We start from the raw sequence: 24,203 nt of genomic DNA, 5'->3' as shown, positions 1-24,203 counted from the left end.
TAGAAACATTTTTTTTTTCCAAAAATCTTAGAAGGATTCAAAAGACACTTATGGGACTTTTAAGCCGTGACATCATTTTGTAGGCAGAGGAGAATCTGCCCCCAGAGCATTTTCTGTCCCTCGCTATTTCAAAAAACAACGACTAAAAAATAACGACTAAAGTATAATTCTAACACTTTCCTTTCAACAACAAAGAGAAGAAAAATGTGTAAATAGTAAAAATAGTAAAAAGATTCACGGAAACTGGGGGCAGAAATTCTCCTCTGCCTACAAAATGATGTCATAGAATCGGGTCAAAATTCGAATTTTCACGATTTTTCAAAAATAGCAGATCTACAAGCTCGCAGCGCGGCACTCGGTGCCGCGCTGTGAGCTTGTATATCTGCTATTTTTTTTATATTTAAAGCATAAAATATTGCGTCATAATGTGTTCAGGCCTAAATGGGTAAAGCTTTCCTCCGTCCCTCCCCAGGTGAAGCTGGAGATGTACAGGGTGTACTTCAGGACCATAGGCGTGGCCCTCATCGTGCCCATAGTGTTCCTGTACGCCTTCCAGCAGGCCGCCTCTCTGGCCTACAACTACTGGCTGAGCCTGTGGGCCGACGACCCCGTGGTCAACGGCACCCAGATGGACACCGACCTCAAGCTGGGTGTGTTCGGAGCCCTGGGGCTCGCACAAGGTGGGTTGTTGAGACTGTAGCGTTAATTAAACAGTGTGCATTAAAAGATTATTTCAAAACTGTCTTGAAAAAAATCATCTATCGGACGGAGACCACAAGGGGAGATAAATGCAATTTCCCAGGAGGTGTCATTCACTGCCGCTGGTTTGCCTTTCTCTCTCTGTGCAGCTGCACAGATCTGCAAATGGGCGTGGGAGAGGATATTCGAACACAGGGACATGGGGATATAGAGCCTTGGCCCTGCATACGCCCAGATCTTTTCCCACGCCCATTCGAATATCTTTTCCAGGGGTCCCCGGAGGTGGTCCGCGACACGTGCCACTCGGCTGTCCCACGCTGAGGTCCCAAAGCGGCGAAGGCCCTGTGCCCCTGGTTCTCTCTTTCTATATCCCCATGTCCCCGTGTTCGAAGATCCTCTCCCACGCCCCCTCTCCCAGTCCCACGCCCATTTGCAGATCTGTGCAGTTGCACAGAATCTGTCGCAGATTCTGCCTCGAGTTTACCCATGACTCAACCACAGTGTTGCTGAATGGAAAAAAAGGAGGGGGTGATTTTATGATGTCATTAAAGCTGCTCATTTCAATTGGGCCTTTTGACTCGGAGGCTTTCAGCTTTCAGGAAGTAACCAGGGAAGACATATTTGCATATTATAACCACACCTCCATGGGTGTATATTAGAGCAGTGGTTCTCAAAGTGGATTCCAGGGACTCTGTGGGTTCCGTTAGGGGATTCTAAATTGACCCATACAAGTCTGTAACTCTGACAGTGTACAAATGGAACCAAATTCCATTTGTACACGTCAGAGTTAAGAGGAGACCTTGAAATAAGAAAGTTTGAGAAACACTGTATTAAAGTAATTTTAACTCCAGAGACACATAAACAAAACTATGGCACGGCCTCTTTCAGGCATGGCCATGTTTGGCACCACGCTGGCCATCTCCCTGGGCGGCATCATCGCCTCGCGCCACCTGCACATGGACCTGCTCAACAACGTGCTGCACTCCACCATGTCCTTCTTCGAGAGCACGCCCAGCGGCAACCTGCTCAACCGCTTCTCCAAGGAGATCGACGCCATCGACTGCATGATCCCCGACGGCATGAAGATGATGCTGGGCTACCTGTTCAAGCTGCTGGAGGTCTGCATCATCGTCCTCATGGCCACGCCCTTCGCCGGCGTGGTGCTCCTCCCGCTCACCTTCCTGTACGCCTTCATACAGGTAGGAGGAGCTTCAACCTGAGCACAGTGGTGTGTTCTACCGCGTTACGCTATACTGTCCAAGATATTTAAAAAATAAATCATATACCGTCCAGTAACTCTCCAAGGAAGCGTACCGGTATCTCGGAAATATATGACTTAAGTTCAAATAGACTTTTTCATGTGGTAATGTGGTGTTCTAGGTGAAGGCTTATGTGTGGGAGTGAGGGTATAATTATAGTATATCCTCCGAAAAAACCTAGAACACATCACTGCCTGCAGTGTCCTGCACACTCCAAATAGCTAAATGAGAGTGAAACCTTTGGAATGCGTCTCCTCCTTAGGGAAGTTACGATTACACATTTAAGTTGACCATTAATTGTCACACAAATAATTGCGACTAAAAATATATATTATTTTTTTGTTTTTGGCATTGAACATTGGAACATATGATTATGAATACATATTCTGTTTTTGTTTTTGGGATTCATAATTGCACAGGGCTGATTATGTCTTCCTGCGGACTGTGCCCCCACCGCCCCCTGGGCAGCATAATAACTGGATCCCCCATCCAGTTATTACACTCACCTGGGGCGGTGGACACTACAAATCCTGAATCTACAAGCTTAAATATGTACAATGAAATTACTGACACAGTTAATCATTTTAATTTAACACATTTGATAATTCTATATTTTCAATAAAATGTAAAAATAGCGGAATATGGCTGAACTACCAGGTTACAACCCGGTCACATTGGAAAATGTGTGAAATATTGCGTTTAAGCGATCATATACTGTATGTGACAGGCCTACTCCTCCTACTATGTTTACCTACCCCTCCATACAGTCCACATCAATGTGTTCTGCACCTTCTCTCTCTTTGTGCAGAGTTTCTACGTGGCCACGTCCTGTCAGCTTCGTCGTCTGGAGGCGGTGAGCCGCTCTCCCATCTACAGTCACTTTAACGAGACGGTGCAAGGAGCCGGCGTCATACGAGCTTTCAGGGAGCAGCCGCGCTTCATCCTGCAGGCTAACGGACGCATCGATCTCAACCAGACGGCCTACTACCCTCGCTTTGTGGCTACCAGGTTGGGAGATCAGATCACATAATCCTACAATAGACTATTGTCTAGTGCAAGGGTTCTCAACCTTTTCAGGCTGCAACTCCCCCACAAATAATCATATTTGAACTGGGGACACCCACTCTGACAAGCACTTTGAATTGTAAGCAATACTGTACATTTAGTTTAAAAAATAGCCGAACAAGCTCAGTGCGAGGCGTTATGAGCTTGTATATCGGCTATTTTCACAATGTTTGCCTCTTTCTTATTATAATATTTGACAATTTTGCCAACTAATAAAAATATCTTCAAAGTCATTTAATTGTCACTTTAGAAACGTGCAGACACCCTGTATACACTTACTATATTATGTTGGTTTGTTTAGTGTTGAGTGAGAAAACAATGTCGCACATTAAGGCTAATCATCTGGGGACACCGCAAAATAATTTGGGGAACCCCCTTGGTCTAGTAGTGCCTACAAGCGTATTGTCTTGGCCACGGAGAGGCACTTCCCTATAACCTCTGTGGTGTGTGTGTGTGTGTGTGTGTGTGTGTGTGTGTGTGTGTGTGTGTGTGTGTGTGTGTGTGTGTGTGTCTCCATGTGTCCTGTGCATGTGTTCAGGTGGCTGGCAGTGAACCTGGAGTTCCTGGGGAACCTGCTGGTTCTGGCAGCAGCCATCCTGTCAGTGAGGGGCAAGGACTACCTCAGCCCAGGCATCGTGGGACTGGCAGTGTCCACCTCTCTACAGGTCACATACTTTAACCCATTGAAATCTGTATCGATTTTAGCTATACCTGTGTGTGTGTATAGCAGTAGTATAGCTCTTCAGAACAGAAGGATTTAGAACATTGGTTTAGAACAGTGATTCTCAAAAAGTGGTTCTCAAAAATAGCAGATACTGTTTACAAGCCCCCTCTCCCACTTTGTGCTGTGCTGCGGTTTACTAATGGAGTGAGGGTGACCACCGTTAAAAGAGAACAACTCATATTATAGCAATGATCACTGGAAGAGCTACCGATATTTTATTTTAATAAAACAAAAATATCACACTTGCACCTATTTTATACTGTAGTAGTTTACAATATCCTTAAGTGAATATGAAGACATCTTACATTTTACTTTTCTTTATTTCTGTACAATTTAACATTTAAATGTTTTAATGTAGAAGTAGCATTTATGATTCTTTTATTTGTAACAAAATCAGGATGGAAGAGCAAAAGGTGAAATAATGAAAGTATAAAAGTTGTAATGCTGATGGTTTGAAATTATTATTGTGGTTATTTGTTGCTATTTGAGTTCATAAAATCTGTCAATCAAAAAAACAAAACAAAGTATTTTGGGGTTCAAATTTACAGTAGCTCTGAAGTTGATCTTCTATTTATTTTGTACCTAAAGGTGACAGGAATCCTGAGCTGGATCGTTCGTGCCTGGACTGATGTAGAGAACAACATAGTGTCTGTGGAGAGAGTTAGAGAGTACGCTGACACACCAAAGGAAGTGAGTTGATCTGAATATCAGCATTCAAATTATGATTCTATGCAAAAAGTCATATACCAGTTATCACTCTGAACAGGTGGCTCTGCTAAATTCCTAAATTATAAATAGTTTTATTAATTATACATTGTTTAAAAATGTACATTTATTCATAATGAGGGAAAAATAATTGAAGCCGCATTGTGACACGTGTTGTGAACTTGTAGATTACCGTATAAACCAGGCTTCAGCGAAGGTTATTTTCTGTGTGTGAAGACATAAATGAAGCATTTCTCAAGCCTATATTATGTCCTGACCACAGCAACTAATGCAGATTGGTTCCATGATGTCTGAATACACAAACCTCAGCTGATAGATAGATATAGATATCGTCACTGTCAGGTGAAAACCTCATTACGTTTCAGGATTCAAATTCAAAAACAGCTTGTAGATCTGCTACTTTTGTGTGACGCTGTAGCATAATCAAGTTTCTGCCTGACAGCAATGACGTATTTAACGAATTGGATTTTCATGCAGTCTGAACGAAAGTGATCGACGTGTGTTTACAGGCACCGTGGACCATTGAAGGCAGTCTGCTGCCTGTGGCCTGGCCCGCAACCGGCACCATAGAGATTGAGGATTATGGACTCCAATACCGTAAGGGTCTGGACTGGGCTCTGAAAGGCATCTCCCTCCGCATCCAGGAGAGAGAGAAGGTCAGGAACATTCAAATAGACATTTTCTCTTTGTTTTTCCTCATCCAGGCATTTGAAGGTTGAATTTTTAGGAAACCTACAAAGAGAAGTGTCCCTGAGCAAGACAATGAACCGCTAACGTCTCCCTAGACGCTGTATTAATAGAGGGTATGCGTGTGACATCACTGTTGCTGGAAGTTATGTGGGAACGCCTACTGAGTGGAAAAAAAAAAAATCTGACATTGACAGCACATACATCCAAACAGAAAAGTCCTATCTGATTGCATTAAACAAAGTTAAACTCACCTACATTGCGGCTGTACTGAAAGCTTGAATTATCCTCTTTCTATCTGCATAGGCATGTTATGACTTATGATGTGTCAGAGTTTGGAAGCACTCATTTTCAACAACACAACATCCTGCTGCCTCCTGCATTATGTGCAATTTAGAAACAGGTGGCATGCAGGACCGTTGAGTGATTTGCATTTTGCAGCTAGCACTTCTAAACGTCAATGCTCCATGCTGCTCAATGTTTTGCCACTCAGTCTAGATTAGGGGGGCGGGTCCCAGTAGTGCATACCCTCCTAATAGTTAGGGGAGGATAGGTTAAATGCAGAGGACCAAAGTCATGTATGTGCAAAGGCACTGTGACAAAGAAATACCCCATTTGATATGGGGACCAAATAACAATGGTTTTCTATATCACTCATAACGGTCTTCATTTATAGAAATAGATTTGGTTCTGCTGGTTGAGGATTAAATCAGTGGCGTCAGTTCAGCAAAAGCTAGGGTATGGCAAAGATGGGAGTCCTCATGGAAAAGAGGCATTACATTTTGTATAACACGGTTCTATTGTGAAAACAGCAGATCGACATGCTCACAACGCCGTAGATCGGCTATTTTCACAATGTCTGGAAAAAAAAAAGGTTTTGTCAAAGAGTTTTGACAGTTTTTTACACAGGTTTCTATGGTTTCTTGGGCTGGATATGGCAGCCTGGAACGGTTGTTCAAGTGCAGCTAACCTTGGCATGTTAGTAAACGTGCCACAATTAACAACAATGCATTGCACCTGTGCAGCTGACTTGCGGAACCTGGGAATATACCATTTTGTCAAGATGGGGAGAATACAAGTGTGGAGAATATAATTATAATACCTTGTTAAAGTGACCATTTTGTTACATTTTGCATTTGTAGTTATTTTACTGTGATTTAACAACATAATAACCAGCACAGATAGACAAAGAGACATTCATGGATTTACATTTAAAAGTAACTTTTATTTTCCCCTGTGGACCCAGGGTATGGCAGCTGCATACCCCTGCCATACCCAATTGACGCCCCTGGATTAAATCCCAAACATAGAATCGTTCCCTCCGTCTCTCCCTTGTGTCCTTTTCCATACCAAGTGGCAAAGGGCCATCCTTATTCAACTTCATAGTAATCATAGTGATCGAAACAACGAATCCTGCTTTGTCACACGTTTTCCTCTGCCGTTTGCAGGTGGGCATCGTGGGGAGGACAGGAGCTGGGAAGTCCTCACTGGCTCTGGGAATCTTCCGTATCCTGGAAGCTGTGAAGGGGAAGATCTACATCGACGGGGTCAACATCGCCCAGATCGGCCTACACGACCTCCGCTCCAGGATCACCATCATCCCTCAGGTACAACACACATGTGTACAGTACAGCAGGGTTCCCCAATTCGTTTTCCCCAAGGGCCGAATTATGTCTAGGGTACCAAGCCGATCGAGGGCCACAACATTGCAGGGGGCGACGGTGGCGTTCCCGCTACTCCAACGACAGTTCAGATATCGTCGTTGTCGGGTGAAAATCTTGTATGTCCAAAACCGTTTGTTTTGCATTTGTCATTTTAAAAATGATTTAAACTAGTGAAAACAGCAGATCTACAAGCACACAACGCCTCGCGGTGCGAGGCGTTGTGTGCTTGTAGATCTGCTGTTTTCACTACTTTTGTGCGACAGCCATGTATGATTTGCGAAAGAACGTACAAATTTGGAGATACAAGATTTGCACCCGACAACGACGATATACTAGTGTTGTTGCTGCTCTTATACCACCATTATTACTGGGGTTGGTGTGGGCCAGACAGTAGCCCCCCGCGGGCCGCAAATGGCCCGCGGGCCGCCTATTGGGGAACCCTGCAGTACAGTATGTACACAAGTGTACACACATCATGTCTTGCACACACTCATATCAACACATATGAGGTTGTAGATTCAGTCCCCATAGCAAGGATCAAAGTGTCACTGAACCTCCTAGTATGTCACTGACACTCGCTCACTCAATCACTCAGACAGGTAAGCATAGGATTAGGCTAGCATGGTCCAGTAGTCGGTACCATCAACAGAATTAGTGCCGGCAAAATCGCTGGGTTGACATGCAAAGAAAATAAAGTAAAAGTAAAATATTGCAATCTTAAAGGAGCTATAGTCAACTTTTTCTTGAAAAACGGATGCTAAAATAAAAATTATGTTTCGAAAATATTTTATTTAAAAAATTAAGCTTCATATGTGTTTCTTTTCAAAAATGACCACAAAAAGCGTAAACATTTTATTCCAAAAACATGATCTCATTTTATTCCAAAAACATGATCTAAGAGGTAAGGCAAGTGGATTGATTTGCATGACCTGACTATGTTTTGAACGGATGATACATTATTCTACCAAAATCCCTGACACATTGGTCGGTTTGAGAAACATCACACTCTCTTAAGTGTGTTGCAACGTTAAATGTAGAAAGAACTCATAGTTGTGGCAAATACACAATTTATCATTCAGGCATTTAGCAAATGCTCTTTTGCTGCGTGAATTACAAGTGCATTATCAGTGTAAATGTGAACTCTAGTCACCAAACGACAGGGCAAATGGTCACATAAGTACAGTACAGTGGAAATAAAAACAATTTAGTAACTAAGGATGGGTAAACAGCATCAAACCTAGAATCTGTCAAAACAACATCCCATCTGAATGACATTCTCAGCCTCTGCAGTATTTCATGTTTGGTTTGTATGAGAAGGCCACTGAGTGGGCTGGGCAGACCACAGGGAAGGCCTGTTTTACATGGAGTGCAAAACTCCACCAGCTGGGATGTGAGTGTCCCCCTTAACCCAAAACGGGAAAGCATCTGTGTCATTTTAGATTTTAACCACTTTAATCATTATTTTATACTTTGGCTATTCAAAAATAGCAGATCTACAAGCTTCTAGATCGGCTATTTCTGAAAGATCGTGAAAAATCGGGGGGTCCCTGAAACAAAATATTTTGAGATGGGTTCGGCGACCAAAAACATATAAATCTGTGGGTCCTTGAACATGCAAAGGTTCGAGCACCACTGATATAGCAACATAATTTTTTTTATTTTATTTTCTTTTTACATTTTTTTCTTCAGAAAACCGTTGAAATATCTACCCACTCGTTTTTATTGTTTCCGTAACCCTGCCTATGGAACTCGCCTATCAGCACTTTCCTGCTGAAAGGCTGGTGTGCCAATAACCACACCCTCTCGTGTAATATTGCTTAATTGGTACATAATATGAGGTTAAAATGCAAGTGTTGGCCATTTGTAACACTGCTCTGCAAATTTGAGTTTTGACATTTTGCTAAAACGGTATTTGTATTTTCTGCAGATTGGATTTATACTGTGGGACGTATACTGATCAGTTAAATCAGTTAGTTGCTGTACATTGTTATCCACTTAAACCATATATACTCCCTTGTCTGGGGTCCCCCAATGTGGTCTCCTTTTTCCCCGTACACCAAATCTCTTCGCTGAAAAGGGTGATCTATGTGGGGGATAGAACTTCAGCCTACCATCGCCACTTCACACACAGACATCCGACGTACATGTGTTCCCCCTCTCTAGGACCCGGTGTTGTTCTCAGGCTCTCTGAGGATGAACCTGGACCCGTTCGATGGCTACTCTGACGAGGAGGTGTGGAGAGCTCTGGAACTGGCCCACCTCAAGAGCTTCGTGTCAGGTCTGCCAGACAAACTCAACCATGAGTGTTCTGAGGGAGGAGAGAACCTCAGGTATGTCAGGCTGTGGCCAGAATGTATACAACTATACATACTGTGTGCATACAGCTTGCACCAACTGTACATGCTCACATACTGTATATACACCCTCACATTAGTCTAGACTAGAGACTATACAGTGCATTATTATTCTCACATTGTTTAGTTATTTTTTTATTCCCCTTCATTCAAATGTTCAAAAACATTTGTTACAACTCATAATGTAATAATGACAGCTCATAACGTAATTACCTATACATAATAAAAGCTCATTGTGTAATGATAAGCTCATAATTTAATAAAATCATGAGCACATAGCATGATAAGAGATTTTTGGCATAATAATGTTACGTTAAGAACATTACATAACTACTCAGACATACGTTAAATAAATAATAAACACACCTTCAGTGCACTCAAAACATCCTACTGTAGTTCACAATCCCTTCATACAACCTGCCTAAACCTTAATATCGTCAAATAGCTGATCTACAAGCACACAACACCTTGCACCTCGAGACGTTGTATGCTTGTAGATCTGCTATTTTCTCTACTTTTGTATGATGAAGCAGGGCTCTGCGTCGCGAAGAAACTTACAAATTTGAAACTTGGGAGATACAAGGTTTCTGCCCGACAGTGACGATATGCCTGTCCAAAGAATTCGGGCTCAAGTCTAGTACGTTATAAATCCTGCTTACCCAAGATAGTGTGAAGATTGAAATTTGTTTTGTCTCTCTCCCTCTCTCCCTCCCTGTCTGTCTGTCTCTCTGTCTGTCTGTCTCTCTGTCTGTCTGTCTCTCTGTCTCTCTGTGTGTCTGTCTCTCTGGGTGTCCAGTCTGGGCCAGCGCCAGCTGGTGTGTCTTGCCAGGGCTCTGCTGAGGAAGACCAAGATCCTGGTTCTGGACGAGGCCACGGCCGCCGTGGACCTGGAGACAGACAACCTGATCCAGTCCACCATCCGCACCCAGTTTGAGGACTGCACCATCCTGACCATCGCTCACCGCCTCAACACCATCATGGACTACACCAGGTAGGATCACGCATACCCTCGTACACTCTACTTTGATGCCATTGTAGGCCTATTTGTTAAGATCTTGAGAAGGGTAACTAACTGGGGAGGTTAGTTTTGGAGAAGGCACGTGGTGTATGTAATACTCTCTCTTTTCCGTAAAATGGATAGTTTCAGTCCTTGGTTGACTGGCTGAGCTGTGTTCAAATTGTGTAAAATACTCTTATCAACAACACACACACCTATGATAATCACATCAGCATTACTGCGCAAACAAATAGTTTCAAAATGTCCGATTTCTTGTGACTTTTGATTTACTAGACTGGACTAAGCATTGATTAGTTGTGGAAAGGGATGGGCAGGATAGAAGAGCAAGATACAGCAAGAAGGAGACAGAAATATATATATATATATTTTTTAAGTCATGGTTTCAAATGATTTTTGAACAACTAGGTGGCTTTAGCACCCAGCTCTGTGTCCAGCCAAACTAACGACAAAACAATATGGTTAAGTCACAAAAGAACAATGCAGGACAGCCGTTTACACTTAATGATCTCCCTCTCTCTCCCAGGGTTATCGTGATGGACAGAGGTTACATCACAGAGATGGACTCCCCCTCCAACCTCATCTCCCAGCGCGGCCAGTTCTATCATATGTGCCGGGAATCCGGTCTGGCCTGATCGATCCCGTCCACGAAACTCCTGAACGTGGTTGACAAAATGGCCTTCACTCCTGGAGGGCTGAGGAGGACGTGATGGGTAAACGTTACCAGGAGAGACTCAAAGAGTAGAGAGACAATCTGTCTCATTCTCATCGCAGATGGGACAACTGGGACTATGCAGGACTATGGTTGTGTTTGGCACTGTGATGCAAACAGGCCAAAGAACATGCTCTCATAATCCCCAGAAGAGGGAAAAGTGGTCTACTTTTGAACTTCTCAATAGGACTTTGTCAAAATGTTGTACCAGTGACTTGTGGAACCCGTGTTGTGTAATGAATGAGGACAGCGGTGACCAAAACATATGGCTGCCAGAGAACTATAGCTACCTATAGCTCTATGTAACATAATAGTAAAAAGCTCTATACACATAAAAAAAGAAAAAGAAAAAAAAACATAGTTTTTCATGTAGCTCTTAACTATGTGTCCTTGTGTTGAAAGGAGAATCATCTTCGTCATCATCGCATCGCCATGTGAACATGTTTTAAAAGGGAAAAGTTGTTGTAATTCCTTCCCCAGCCTTGTATTCACGGAAATGTCACTGAAATTCAAAGCCTTGCAAAAAAAAAAAAAAAAAAAAACTAACTAAAGAAACATATATTTATTTATATGTAACCAACAGAGCTCTTGATACACCAGCATAATCAAGAATGCATATTACGATGACAAAAGTTTGGTTATGTATGTTTGTATTGTCTTCTCACATTGGAGTGATGTTAGATTCTTGAGAACTTTCAGAGCATGGTTAGTTTTTTGATTTTTTTAAGCTGCAATATGGTAATCTTGATGGAATTATTCATGAATTTCACAGATTCTCTGGCTAGTTATGTAACTTACTCCTTGAAAATGTGGCTGTATTTTACACCATTTAGGCATGAATGTAGCCGAAAAGGATAGACGATACCAGCACTTATAAACATAAAGATTCAGTTTTTTTTTGCAGATCACTCAAATACCTTTTAGTTCAATACATTAATTTGCAATGGATTTGTTTTGTTGCTTTCTATCTTCAGCCAATATGCTTAATAGTTGAAGATGGGTGGCTAAACACTTATTTGAGGACTAAACTAAAGCCTTAAACATTCCATCCCTCCAAAAGAACACATGATCAAAACACAATAACATATTCAGTAACAGTACTGTAGCATTTTTAATAGGGAGTTCTACTTCTTGATTTCACAGTTCACACCAACTGGTTGAAAACAAGATGGCTCATTCATGAAAACCTAATTCAACACATCCACCTGTTTGTCGGCTTTTATTGGGTTTTTCAATGATGCCTTTCCAATAGTGGCCAGAGCTTTTATGTTGAAATATTTGCACACTCACTGTTCGCTGCTTCATCACAAATGACAGGTTTCATGAACACCTCATAAAAGCTGACATGGTTGAAGCAGTATCCATGAATGTATGTTGTACATACAACTATGCAGTTATTTATTTGTAACAATCTTTTGACTAGTACAGAAGCCTTTCAAGAAAATAATAGACCTTTTTTGCATAACTCGAAACTGATCTTTCACGATTAAGAATTGTGTGCATTTCTGTAGAGATTCAATGTGTCAGCTTTGCAATGTAGGCCTATAGGAAAATAAAAGATTTATATATCGCAGTACTGTATATCGATTAAACATTAAATGTTCTTTCCTTTTTTATTTCAACTACACTTTAATATTGTCTTTTGCATGCGGCATCAAAACATTACAGCAAACCAGTAGAAGAGAAACACAAGAATGCTTGACTTGGTCTTAATTGGGGCAGAGAATGAAGAAAAAACTGCAGAAATTAGCATATTCATTTACAATGTTGGACCCTAAAGCTTCACTCTCAACTAGAGACTAGGAATATCTCCGCTATTGTAGGTAAAACTGGGTGGCAAAATCCCTGCATCACAGAAAGAAATGAAAGTCTTTCAGGCAGTTTTGATCCATTTCCAAAGAGCATCTGTTAGAGATGCAGTGGGCACAGTTTTAGCATCAGTTAAGAGATGCATGGATTGCGGTTATACATGTATCTGTGGAACCCGGAAATACGGATTCGGGTAGCAAAAAGAATTACATTCACATTGCAAAAAGCATAAATGTAATGTAATAAGTGGACTTGAACTTCATTTATGTCCACAAAATTACAATGGTGATTCTAAACTATGTAAATAATTAGTAACAATAGTAAAACAAAAACAATAAGTAGTTAGAAAAACATACCATTATTGTATGTTGTAGATACTGTGACAAGGAATTCCTGGATTGGAAAAATTCTCTTCACGACCGCAAGCTGTTTTACAATTACAATTAAGGCATTTCGCCCTTATAGGGCGACTTATCACATAAACAGTGGTGTCAGTGGCTCCGGATGTAGAGCGGCCACTTGGGAACCGGGGCTTCCCCAGAGTTGGTGTCGAAGTGTCCTTAATTGAGCAAGACACTGACTGAAGAACCCGTAATTGCTCGTAAGTGCCTCGCAAGGTTTTCTACGCCATCGGTGTATGAATGTGTGTGAAGTCTGTGAACTGTGAATGGGTGAATGTAATGAACAATCACTGTTACGCACCTTAGATAAAGATGCAATATAAATGCACCATTTACCATTTAGTGTTGTGCCTCAAAAACATGGATCTCGGGAACACCAAGAATCTAGCATCAGTCTAACAATATACTGTCAAATAATATGTACATTGATACTATAGGATACCAGTTAACTAACAACCTAGCATTCACAATTTAAGGCTTTTGTCCGGTATTTATTTCAAGACTAATCATTTGGATGAAACTTTTCCCACAATGGCCTCATTATTTCCAATGTGTGTTTTCTGGTGTATCTTAAGACTGGGCATATGGCTGAAGCTTTTGCTACACTGGCCACAGCAGTAAGGCTTCTCTCCAGTGTGAACTCTTTGGTGACTCAGAAGATTGGATTTTCGGGCAAATGTTTTCTCACATTGGTCACAGCAGTAAGGCTTCTCTCCAGTATGGGTGCGCAGATGAATCGCCAAAGAACCTGAATCGCGAAAACTCTTGCCACATTGTTGACAGTTAAAAGGTTTTTCTGCAGTATGAGTGCGTCGATGCATCCTCAAACCACTTGAATCACGAAAACCTCTGCCACATTGGTCACAGTTAAAAGGTTTTTCTCCAGTATGCATTCGCAGATGACCCTTTAAACTTGATGAATGACGGAATCTCTTTCCACATTGTTGACAGTAGAAAGGCTTCTCTCCTGTATGGATGCGCTGATGACTCTTTAATTTTCCGGACTCACGAAAACTCTTCCCACACTGTTCACAGCAGTAAGGCTTCTCTTCAGTATGGATCCTCTGATGACTCTTTAAACCTCCTGAAAGACGGAAATTCTTTCCACATTGTTCACAGCTGTAAGGCTTCTCTCCTGTATGGATGCGCTGATGAATCTTTAATTTTCCGGACTCATGAAACCTCTTCCCACACTGGCCACAGCAGTAAGGTTTCTCTCCAGTATGTATTCTCTGGTGAATCTTAAGATGGGGCTTTTGGCTGAAGCTTTTCCCACACTGGCCACAGCAGTAAGGTTTTTCCCCAGTATGTGTCCGCTGGTGAGTTTTTAATGCTTCTGACCCATGAAACCTCTTCCCACATTGTTCACAGCGGTATGGCTTCTCTCCCGTATGGATGCGCTGATGTAACTGTAAATTTCCATGTTGAGTAAAACTCTTTCCACACTGGCCACAGCTGTAAGGCCTTTCTCCACTATGGATACGCTGATGAATTTTTAATTCGCCTGAGTTACAGAAACTCTTCCCACATTGGTCACAGCTGTAAGGCTTCTCTCCACTATGGGTGCTCTTATGAGTCTTTAAACTTCCTGAATGACGAAAACTCTTCCCACATATTTCACAACAGTAAGGTTTTTTTTCAAAATGAATGCGCTGATGACTCTTTAAACCTCCTAAAAGACGGAAACTCTTCCCACATTGGACACAGCTGTAAGGCTTCTCTCCAGTATGGATGCGCTGATGTATTTTTAATTTATTTGACTGACGAAAACTCTTCCCACATTGGTCACAGTAGTAAGGCTTCTCTCCAGTATGGGTGCGCCGGTGAATCCTCAAAGCAGTTGAATCGCGAAAACTCTTGCCACATTGGTCACAGTTAAAAGGTTTTTCTCCAGTATGCATGCGCTGATGACTCTTTAAATGTGATGAATGACGGAAACTCTTTCCACATTGGACACAGGAGAAAGGCTTCTCTCCAGTATGGATGAGCTGATGAGTTTTTAAATGTGATGAATGACGAAACCTCTTCCCACATTGTTCACAACAGTAAGGCTTCTCTTTGGTATGGATCCTCTGATGACTCTTTAAATGTTCTGACCGACGAAACCTCTTCCCACATTGTTCACAGGAGAAAGGCTTCTCTTCAGTATGGATCCTCTGATGACTCTTTAATTGTCCTGAATGACGGAAACTCTTTCCACATTGTTCACAGCAGTAAGGCTTCTGTCCAGTATGGATCCTCTGATGACTCTTTAATTGTCCAGACTCACAAAACCTCTTCCCACATTGGTCACAGCTGTAAGGCTTCTGTCCAGTATGGATGCGCTGATGTATTTGTAATTGTCCTGACTCACGAAACCTCTTCCCACATTGGACACAGCTGTAAGGCTTCTCTCCAGTATGGATGCGCTGATGAATCTTTAAAGTTAATGAATGACGGAAATTCTTCCCACATTGGTCACAGGAGAAAGGCTTCTCTCCAGTATGGATAAGCTGATGAATCTTTAATTTTCTGGACACACGAAACCTCTTTCCACATTGTTCACAGCAATAAGGCTTCTCTTCAGAATGTATTTTCTGGTGTCTCTTAAGATGAGGCCCTCTGGTGAAGCTTTTACCACATTGGTCACAGCAGTAACACTTTCCTCCAGCGTGACTTCTCTGGTGCATCTTAAGAATAGTCTTTGAGGTGAAGCTTTTCCCACACTCTTCACGGCAGAGCTGTTTTTGTTTCACTGGGCGCAGGGCAGAACAGGTATCTGAGAGAGAAAACAATGACAGATTACAGATGTCAGATGCATATGTGCTAAATAGCATTCATACAGTAATTATTTGGTAATTTGCAACACACAAGTCTCCGCCTCTAATTTATCATCCAATTAAATTGTACTATGTGTGAAGGCTTTACACCATAAACGTGGCATATTATTTCCAGGCTGCAGACAAAATGCAGCCAAAAGTGTTTTTTGATGGTCTTAGTTGATTTTTTACTTTTCTGGTATAATGAGTTTTATGTTAAAGCAAATGTACCCTGGTCTAAACTTATATATCATGCAGGTTGGTGATATCCCAATGTATAAAACTATGTGAATCAAGTTGAACCAAATGCTTTGGGAACAAATGAGCCAACTATCCTAATATGAATCACTATTCATATTTGTATTAGGTCTTTGATACACAAATTATGCATAATGATCTTTCATTTTGATTAATACGCTCTTTTAACAGAATTTTTCGATATTATATTAATAATCGCAAGTATTAAAAGGTTCTGAATGACAAACTTCATTTAATTGGTTTTATTTTGTTTAAATAACTGTATGAAAGGGTGAGGTCGTGCCAATTCTTGACCATCTGGCCAGTGATGTATATCGGACCAGTTACCCATATGGAGACCCCTGCATGATAGTCAATAATGTTATGTCAAAACATGCCCATATATGGGCATTACCAAATATGGTATTCCCAGATATGTCCTTAATATTGATGACATTGGGACAGGGATCTCCATATATGGGGATAAAACGTATGTTAATTAGTAAAGCCAAGCAGGACCTTGATAAGTTAGGGCCTGGTTTTGATGATTGGGAAACTAACAGGGCATCATCTGGGAATGCCCATATGGACATTTTATTTATTGCATCCTTTATTAATATATATCCATATACATATATGGACTTAAAGGAGCTATAGTCACTTTTTTTACATCCTAGTCTATAGACTAGAATGTAAACGTGTTGGTCTGACAATAGCCAAAATGATAACTTTATCATTAATTTACGCTTTATGTGGTCATTTTTGAATAGAAACACACATATGAAGCTTATTTTTTTATAAAATATTTTCGAAACATTATTTTTATTTTAGCATCCGTTTTTCTATCTGAACCAGCCACACAGATATGGGCCATGGCTTGACCATCTGACCAGTGATAAATATCGATGACATCAGGGATCTTCATATATGGGCATAAAAGGGATTTTACATAGGTGATGTCACCTGTGATATCACCTGTGATGTCACAGTGACAAGGCAAGGGACATGTTTTTGTTGTGTATGATGTCAGACTAGAGGCCTGTTCAGACTATAGGTTTTATACAGTAGGCTTTTAGTTTTAGTTCAGGCGAAGTCCAGGATGTGGGTTGTTTAAGGGTGGGATAGTCCCCAGACTTTCCCTGGGTTTTATGCTGGTGTCAGCTGGGTGCTGCCTGGGACCTGGGACAGTGACCATAATCTGTTAGTGTGGTTGCTGTCCCGGGTCCAGGGTGGCTTAAAAAAAAACACAACAGTTTGCATTTTTGTAAAATATATATAAAAAAATCAAACTATGTCTCAGTGTCTTGCCCAAGGACACTTCGACATGTTGACAGGAGTAGCCAGGATTTGAACCTCCGACCCAGGGATCATCGGCCAACCCGCTCTACTTCCTGAGCTACAGCCGCCCCCACGACAGGGACAGACTCCCACGTGTTACCAGCTGATACAGACAATAAGCCACAACCTGGTCCTGAATGTCAACAAGACAAAGGAGATCATCGTTGACTTCCGACGGAACCAGCACAGCCACACATCACTCCTCATAAACGACACCGCAATGGAGGTAGTGAGCAGCACCAAGTTTCTGGCGGTATACACATCGCAGACAGCCTGACATGGTCCTCAAACACGGCCTCTCTTGTGAATAGAGGAGAGAAACGTCTGTTCTTTCTGCGCCGGATGAGACGAGCCCAACTTCCCCCTCCCATCCTCACCACGTTCTACAGGGCCACGATAGAGAGCATTCTGACAAACTGCATCTCTGTCTGGTCTGGTAGCTGCAGTGAGACAGACTGGAAAACTGTGCAGAGAGTGGTGAGGACAGCAGAGAGGATTATCGGGACTGCACTGCCTTCCATCAAGGACATTGCCCAAAATCGCTGTCTTTCAAAGGCAAATAAGATCATGTCTGACCCTACCCACCCACATCAGGGACTGTTCAATCTGCTGCCCTCTGGCAAGAGGTACCGCAGCATCGGGAGCAGAACGGCCAGATTCAGCAAGAGTTTTTTTTCCCCCAAGCCATAAGACTTGTGAACTCTCCATGCTTAAGAATCTTGTGGGCCATATCTCCATGAATCTGACTTGTGTTTTTATTGATTAAGTGGTGTTTTCTAGTGTTTTTAGTTTTTAGTATTTTTAAACTAGGAGCCAGTGAAACAAAATTTCGTTCATTTATGCATTTCATGTATGACAATGACAATAAAGTTATCTATCTATTATCTATCTATCTATAGCATTATACCTTCAGCCATCTCTATATTTGGGGAATGTTTAATTAATATTAAAAAAAAGTAATTAATATAAAGTAAACTATATATAACATATCTCTTAGCAAAATGCACCCCTATACGTGTCCCGATGAAGCAGTCGATTTTACATATGGCCCAAGTGCAAAAAGAAAAGAAAAAAAGAGAAAAGAAAAAAAGAGAAAGGGGAGGAATAAAGTCAGAGAAGTACTGCCCTGCAGGGGAAACCAGACTAATAATACCCTATAATACCCTAGTATAGCATGTGAATTACATTTCGACATACAGTACCTATTCTGTACAACTTGATCACTGGCTCCAACATGGTAGCAAGCGGCGCACATTGATGCTTCTCTCCAGGTTTTGGTTTCACTGGGGACAGGGCAGAACTGGTATCTGAGAAAGAAAACAATGACAGATTTTGAATGCATTGGTTAAAAAAGGCAACTGAATATCCAGGCGTCTGCCTCTTTTTTTATCCATTTAAGCTGTATTATCTGTTAAGGCTTACACCAGAAAAGTGGAATATGTTTTCAAGCTGCAGCCAGAATTAATAATACTTTCAGCTGCATGTACGTAGATATACAGACAGACAGACAGACAGACAGACAGACAGACAGACAGACAGACAGACAGACAGACAGACAGACAGACAGACAGACAGACAGACAGACAGACAGACAGACAGACAGACAGACAAACTTACTTAGTACCAGACTGATTTCACTCCATAAATCCCAGATCAATTAAAAGGAAACTATAAGCATTGCCCTCCAGTGAGGAATACCTTATATCAGTGGTTCTCAACCTGTGGGTCGGGACCCCCAGGGGGGTCCCCAAATTATTTTGGGGGGTCCCCAGATGATTACCTTAAAGTGCAACATTGTTTTCTCACTCAACAGTAAACAAACCAACATAAAGTTTAAGTGTAGAGAGGGTACCTGCACATTTCTAAAGTGGCAATTTAAGGACTTTTTAATACCTCTAAAATGACAAATTGAACATTGTCCAAATTGTCAAATATTAGAGGCAGAAATTGTGAAAATAGCAGATCTACATGCTCACAATGCCTTGCAATGTGTCGTGTTGAGCATGTAAATGTGTGTGTGTGTGTGTGTGTGTGTGTGTGTGTGTGTGTGTGTGTGTGTGTGTGTGTGTGGGGGGGGGGGGGGGGGGGGGGGGGGGGTCCACAGTTAATATATGATTATTTGGGGGGTCACAGCCTGAAAAGTCCTGTTAAGGCCATAATAGACACATTCTTTGACAATTGACACCATCAGTCTACACAATCTATACACGTAGTTCCTCAATACAGCATGAGATACCATCAATCAAACATGTAATGTCCACAGTCAGTGAAATTGGTCAATAATACTCATCTGTATAGCTGTATGTGATGCTAGGTAAATTAATTCAATTAATTTTTTTTAGGCATACCTATTCTGTACAACTTGATCACTGGGTTCAACATGGTTGCAGCTTGTGTTGATGCAACAACTTTGCTCCTCTGAAGATGTTTAGATGAACACTGGTTGAGATGAACTCTGAGCTGTTTGGTTCTTCTCTCTGTGTTATGATGTTTTCCAGCTAAACCGTCTGTTTGTGAAAGAGCAAAAGTTACATTTGTTTATTGCTTTAAAAAACATTTTAACATATAACAGTCCCGTTACATTAAGAGAATTGGCTGCACACTCTTAATCCGGGAAGGAGTTGTGGGAGATTATCTACTGACCAGGATTATCTTCAATAGGGGTGGAATGATAGTGATGATGAGTCGTAGCAGAAATTAGTTCAATATAGTAGATGTATTCAAATGCAATTGTTGGAGAAAAGAGAAAAGAGTTGTACATATTCCAGATGCTTTATTATGCTGTGCAAAGCAAGTGTCCATGGACTCAGCAAAAGACCTTATCAGATTTGATATCTGCAAACTCACACTAGACTAGTGTGTTCATGTCCACTGTTCACACATCAAGTGTTTTCACGCCTCTTTACATTTATGCAGTGTGGCTTGAGTGAAATGGTGACTGCAGTAGTTTTGGAACTTTTATAGTCGCTGCTACATGTGAATAAAGAGGTAACCGGTAGAGTCGCCGGAATGAAGCTCGCCCGGAAACGGGGGGTGCGTTCGGAAATGCGCAAAGGGTGGGGCAGCGGTGAGCTTTTTCAGTCTGAACTCTGAAGGTTTCTGAAAAGCAGCAGCTGCTAACCTAATGTTGCTAAGAGGTAACCGGTAGAGTCGCCGGAATGAAGCTCGCCCGGAAACGGGGGGTGCGTTCGGAAATGCGCAAAGGGTGGGGCAGCGGTGAGCTTTTTCAGTCTGAACTCTGAAGGTTTCTGAAAAGCAGCAGCTGCTAACCTAATGTTGCTATTGATGTTTATAAACTAGGGTAAATTATAATGGAATTTTAGAATATTAATTCATGTTGATACTGAAGAAGGCATAGGCCTACTGTGATTGTTTGTCCTACTGTACATGTTTGTTGTTTCTAGCATTAACATTTGTGATACTGTGAGATTAAGACTATCACCATAATTTACCCTAGTTTATAAACATCAATGCTAGTGCTCATGTTGAGATGCATGTTTCCCAGTTATACTTTTTATTTTATATTTATATTTATTTAAAAAATGACACCAAATACATATATATTTTAATTACATTTAAGAACCAATACTTTTTTTTACAAATTGCTGCAAAACCTGTAATAATACTCATCTGTATAGTAGTAGGGGTGTGTGTGTGTTGTAAAAAAAAAAAGAAATTAACATACCTATTCTGTATAACTTGATCACTGGTTGCAACATGTTTGCAACTTGCGTTGATGCTACAACTCTGCTCCCCTGAAGATGTTTAGATGAACACTTGCTGGGATCAGTGAGATGGACTCTGAAACACTCTGTGAAATCTGAAAGGACAAAAGTTAAACATTGAATTACTACTATTATTTACATTTTAACATAATAGACAGACACAACGTCTCAATCTCTAAAGCTGAGACCATTGTTCTCAGCAGGAAACCGATGGATTGTGCCGAATGTGCCGTGCAGTGCACTCCTGGTAGGGAACAAGACTTTGCCCCAGGAGGAGTTTAAGAATGCTAACTCAGGAGCGGTTCGCTGTTCCACATTGTTGTGACGAAAAGAGCAAAGCTCTCGATATACAGAGCAATCTTCGTTCCTACTCTCTCCAATGGTCATGAGGTGTGGGTCATGACAGAAAGAATACAATTGTGGCTGAAATTAGTTTTCTCAGACGGGTAGCCGGCCTCTCCCTTAGAGATAGGGTGAGAAGTTTGGTCATTCGACTTTCCACTTGGAAAGGAGCCAGCTTAGGTGGTTCTGGCATCTATCGAGGGTATCAAGTCACTTCGCCAAAAATCCAACTCGCCAAATTGTCCACGCTCAAATCCTGGTGAATCCTATTCACTTAAAGGTCCGCTGTCACGCCCCGAAATTATAATAATATGATACAGTAGGTCACGTGGTCTATTTGAAAACACTTTGAATCAAAATTACCCATAGCCCGCAGCGCAGCCCCCTCCACTCCCCGCCTACGAGTATCAGCCCTCTAGTGCGGCCGGAGAGCTTATTGAATCCATAGGAGGAGACGTGCGCGAGGAGGAGGGGCTCCTTGGTCAGAATCAGCCTCAGAGTGTGTGTGTGTGTGTGTGTGTGTGTGTGTGTGTGTGTGTGTGTGTGTGTGTGTGTGTGTGTGTGTGTGTGGCCGTTAAATGCGACGCAAGCGAGCGTGTGAGGACAGAGCAAGCGGGGCTACGGGCAGCGGCGGGGGGAAAGGTGGCAAGCCCCCCCACATTTAGAGGCAACATCCCCTCCCGTTGAAAACATCGTATTTTCCATTTCAACAATTAAACATAAACACGAACAATGGGGAAGTAACAACCAGATTTGGGAGGAAATATAATTTTTATATGCACAGATTTATATATAAATGTGTGTCTTTAGCTTTAGTGCTAGCCCAGTAACCCTGCAGGAGCAGAGAAGTTGCTTTCTGAGGGCTGCGAGAGAAATGGAATGTACATTGTACATGTTGTGTATTGTGGGGGGTTTGGGGGCTCTCTGTGCCCACGGAAACAAATGTAAAAGTCCAGTCCTTTGTCCATCAATAGTTGGTTTTATTGAAGAGACAGAGAGCTGACTACAACAGACCCCAGCTCCACATGAGAGATGACTACAACAGACCAAAGTGCGGAGATTTAGGCTAGCTTTTATACCCAATGTCTATGCACATGCATGCATCTTCTAAGTTTGTGTAGGGCTGTCACAATTATTACATAATCGTCTAATCGTGATTATTTGACATTATCGCAATTATTTTGTCATAATCGTCATAATCGTGAATGTTGAAAAATTTCCGAAATAGTGGAAATAGCAGATCTACAAGCTCACAACGCGTCGCATCGCGACGCGTTGTGAGCATGTAGATCGGCTATTTCCACTATCAAAGTTATTTTTTAAGTAGTAAGTTGTCAAATATGTCAGTAATTTCTTTGTATATTTAGGTTATGTGTCATATTTGCCATGTACAACTTCAAAGCCTAAAAGCCAAACAGAAATGTAATTATCAACGACAAAAACACAATTAAATTGTTAATCGCCAATTATTTGAGTGACAATTAATCGTCATGTAAAATGTCATATCGTGACAGCCCTAACTACAACAGACCCCAGCTCCACATGAGAGCTGACTACAACAGACCAAAGTGCGGAGATTTAGGCTAGCTTTTATACCCAATGTCTATGCACATGCATGCATCTTCTAAGTTTGTGCATGAGGTGTGTGCGTTAACTTAAACATGACCACATATGGTCATGAGAGAGCTGTGCCAGGGTGTGGGTGTGTGTCCTGTGCTCCAGGGAGTAGGGGCCCAGTGTGTGTGTGTGTGTGTGTGTGTGTGTGTGTGTGTGTGTGTGTGTGTGTGTGTGAGAGACGTGTGTGCACACACTCTGGATGAAATCCAGATGTCCTGACTCCCTCATTGAGGCCCAGGTTGACCTTTCACCCTGCACTCCTAGTGGAATGTCCACTGTTTTTGTTTGTGTACAAATGTATTATCATACATATAATAATGTATAATAATTTACTTCATACAGACATACAGTAAGTAACAGTCAATTCATTAATTTGATTGGCTTATCGCGCATTCCAAAAAATATTAACTTGTTTTTAAGATGAATTCTTAAGGTGACAGTACCCCTAGGTGACAGCCACTTTAGTAATGACTTAAAGATGAGAAGTCATTATTAAGGAAGTCTTACTTTGATTCAGTCATCAAATCTGTACACCTACATTTGGCATTTTAAGGCTGAAATTTTACCCATGCTAGTAAAGCAAAACTGATAAAAGTATCAAACATGCACATTCACCAGAATGTTAAAATTATTTACCCCGGTTGGGGTGCACAGTTTCTGTGCACCCCCTAAAAAATAAATCTCCTGGATTCTGATTCTGTCAAATGTTGGCAACCCTGCTCATTGGCGAGGTCCTAGCAAGTTGATTTGTCGAGATGGATTCTTGGCAAAGTGACCATTATTCCTATCGAGTGTCCTCGGGAGGACCTAGCCTAGGGCTAGGGTGACCCCGTGACCATATTTTCAGCCGCTCAAACCGGGACGCGAACCCCTGTTGCCTAAAACCGGGACCCTAGAAGCAATGCGCACGTTACCAGGCACGCGCGTGCCCAATCTCTAGCGTTCGTGCACGCGCACATATACGCAGACTTGCATACAGGCAGACTGCCTGTATGCAGTGATGATTGACAAACAGCCTCGGTGTTGAATTC

General features: G+C 41.7%; 2 protein-coding genes across 3 annotated transcripts in view; one reads left to right on the top strand and one right to left on the bottom strand.

Moving 5' to 3' along the window:
- Positions 1–12,816, top strand: part of LOC308284242 (multidrug resistance-associated protein 1-like) — a 72,953-nt gene extending 60,137 nt beyond the window's left edge. For both annotated transcript variants that reach the window (XM_080724806.1, XM_080724807.1), the window contains 10 exons: positions 473–680; positions 1,588–1,898; positions 2,767–2,966; positions 3,562–3,688; positions 4,336–4,437; positions 4,983–5,129; positions 6,609–6,767; positions 8,988–9,154; positions 9,975–10,169; positions 10,720–12,816. In XM_080724806.1, coding sequence (XP_080580932.1) covers positions 473–680; positions 1,588–1,898; positions 2,767–2,966; positions 3,562–3,688; positions 4,336–4,437; positions 4,983–5,129; positions 6,609–6,767; positions 8,988–9,154; positions 9,975–10,169; positions 10,720–10,828 — 1,725 coding nt within the window. In that variant the 3' untranslated portion in view covers positions 10,829–12,816. The remainder of the gene's footprint in view (positions 1–472; positions 681–1,587; positions 1,899–2,766; positions 2,967–3,561; positions 3,689–4,335; positions 4,438–4,982; positions 5,130–6,608; positions 6,768–8,987; positions 9,155–9,974; positions 10,170–10,719) is intronic.
- Positions 12,817–13,351: 535 nt separating this feature from the next.
- LOC308283546 (uncharacterized protein) lies at positions 13,352–15,048 on the bottom strand. Its single transcript, XM_080723984.1, has one exon. It carries the CDS (start codon positions 15,014–15,016, stop codon positions 13,622–13,624), a length of 1,395 nt encoding a protein of 464 aa, XP_080580110.1. The 5' UTR covers positions 15,017–15,048; the 3' UTR covers positions 13,352–13,621.
- Positions 15,049–24,203: the final 9,155 nt, after the last annotated feature.

This window comes from Nannobrachium achirus (assembly GCF_963921795.1).
Source record: "Nannobrachium achirus genome assembly, chromosome: 4".
NCBI classification, from domain to species: domain Eukaryota; kingdom Metazoa; phylum Chordata; class Actinopteri; order Myctophiformes; family Myctophidae; genus Nannobrachium; species Nannobrachium achirus.
The sequence above is the reverse complement of the archived record's forward strand: the minus strand, read 5'-3'. Positions and strand labels throughout refer to the sequence as shown.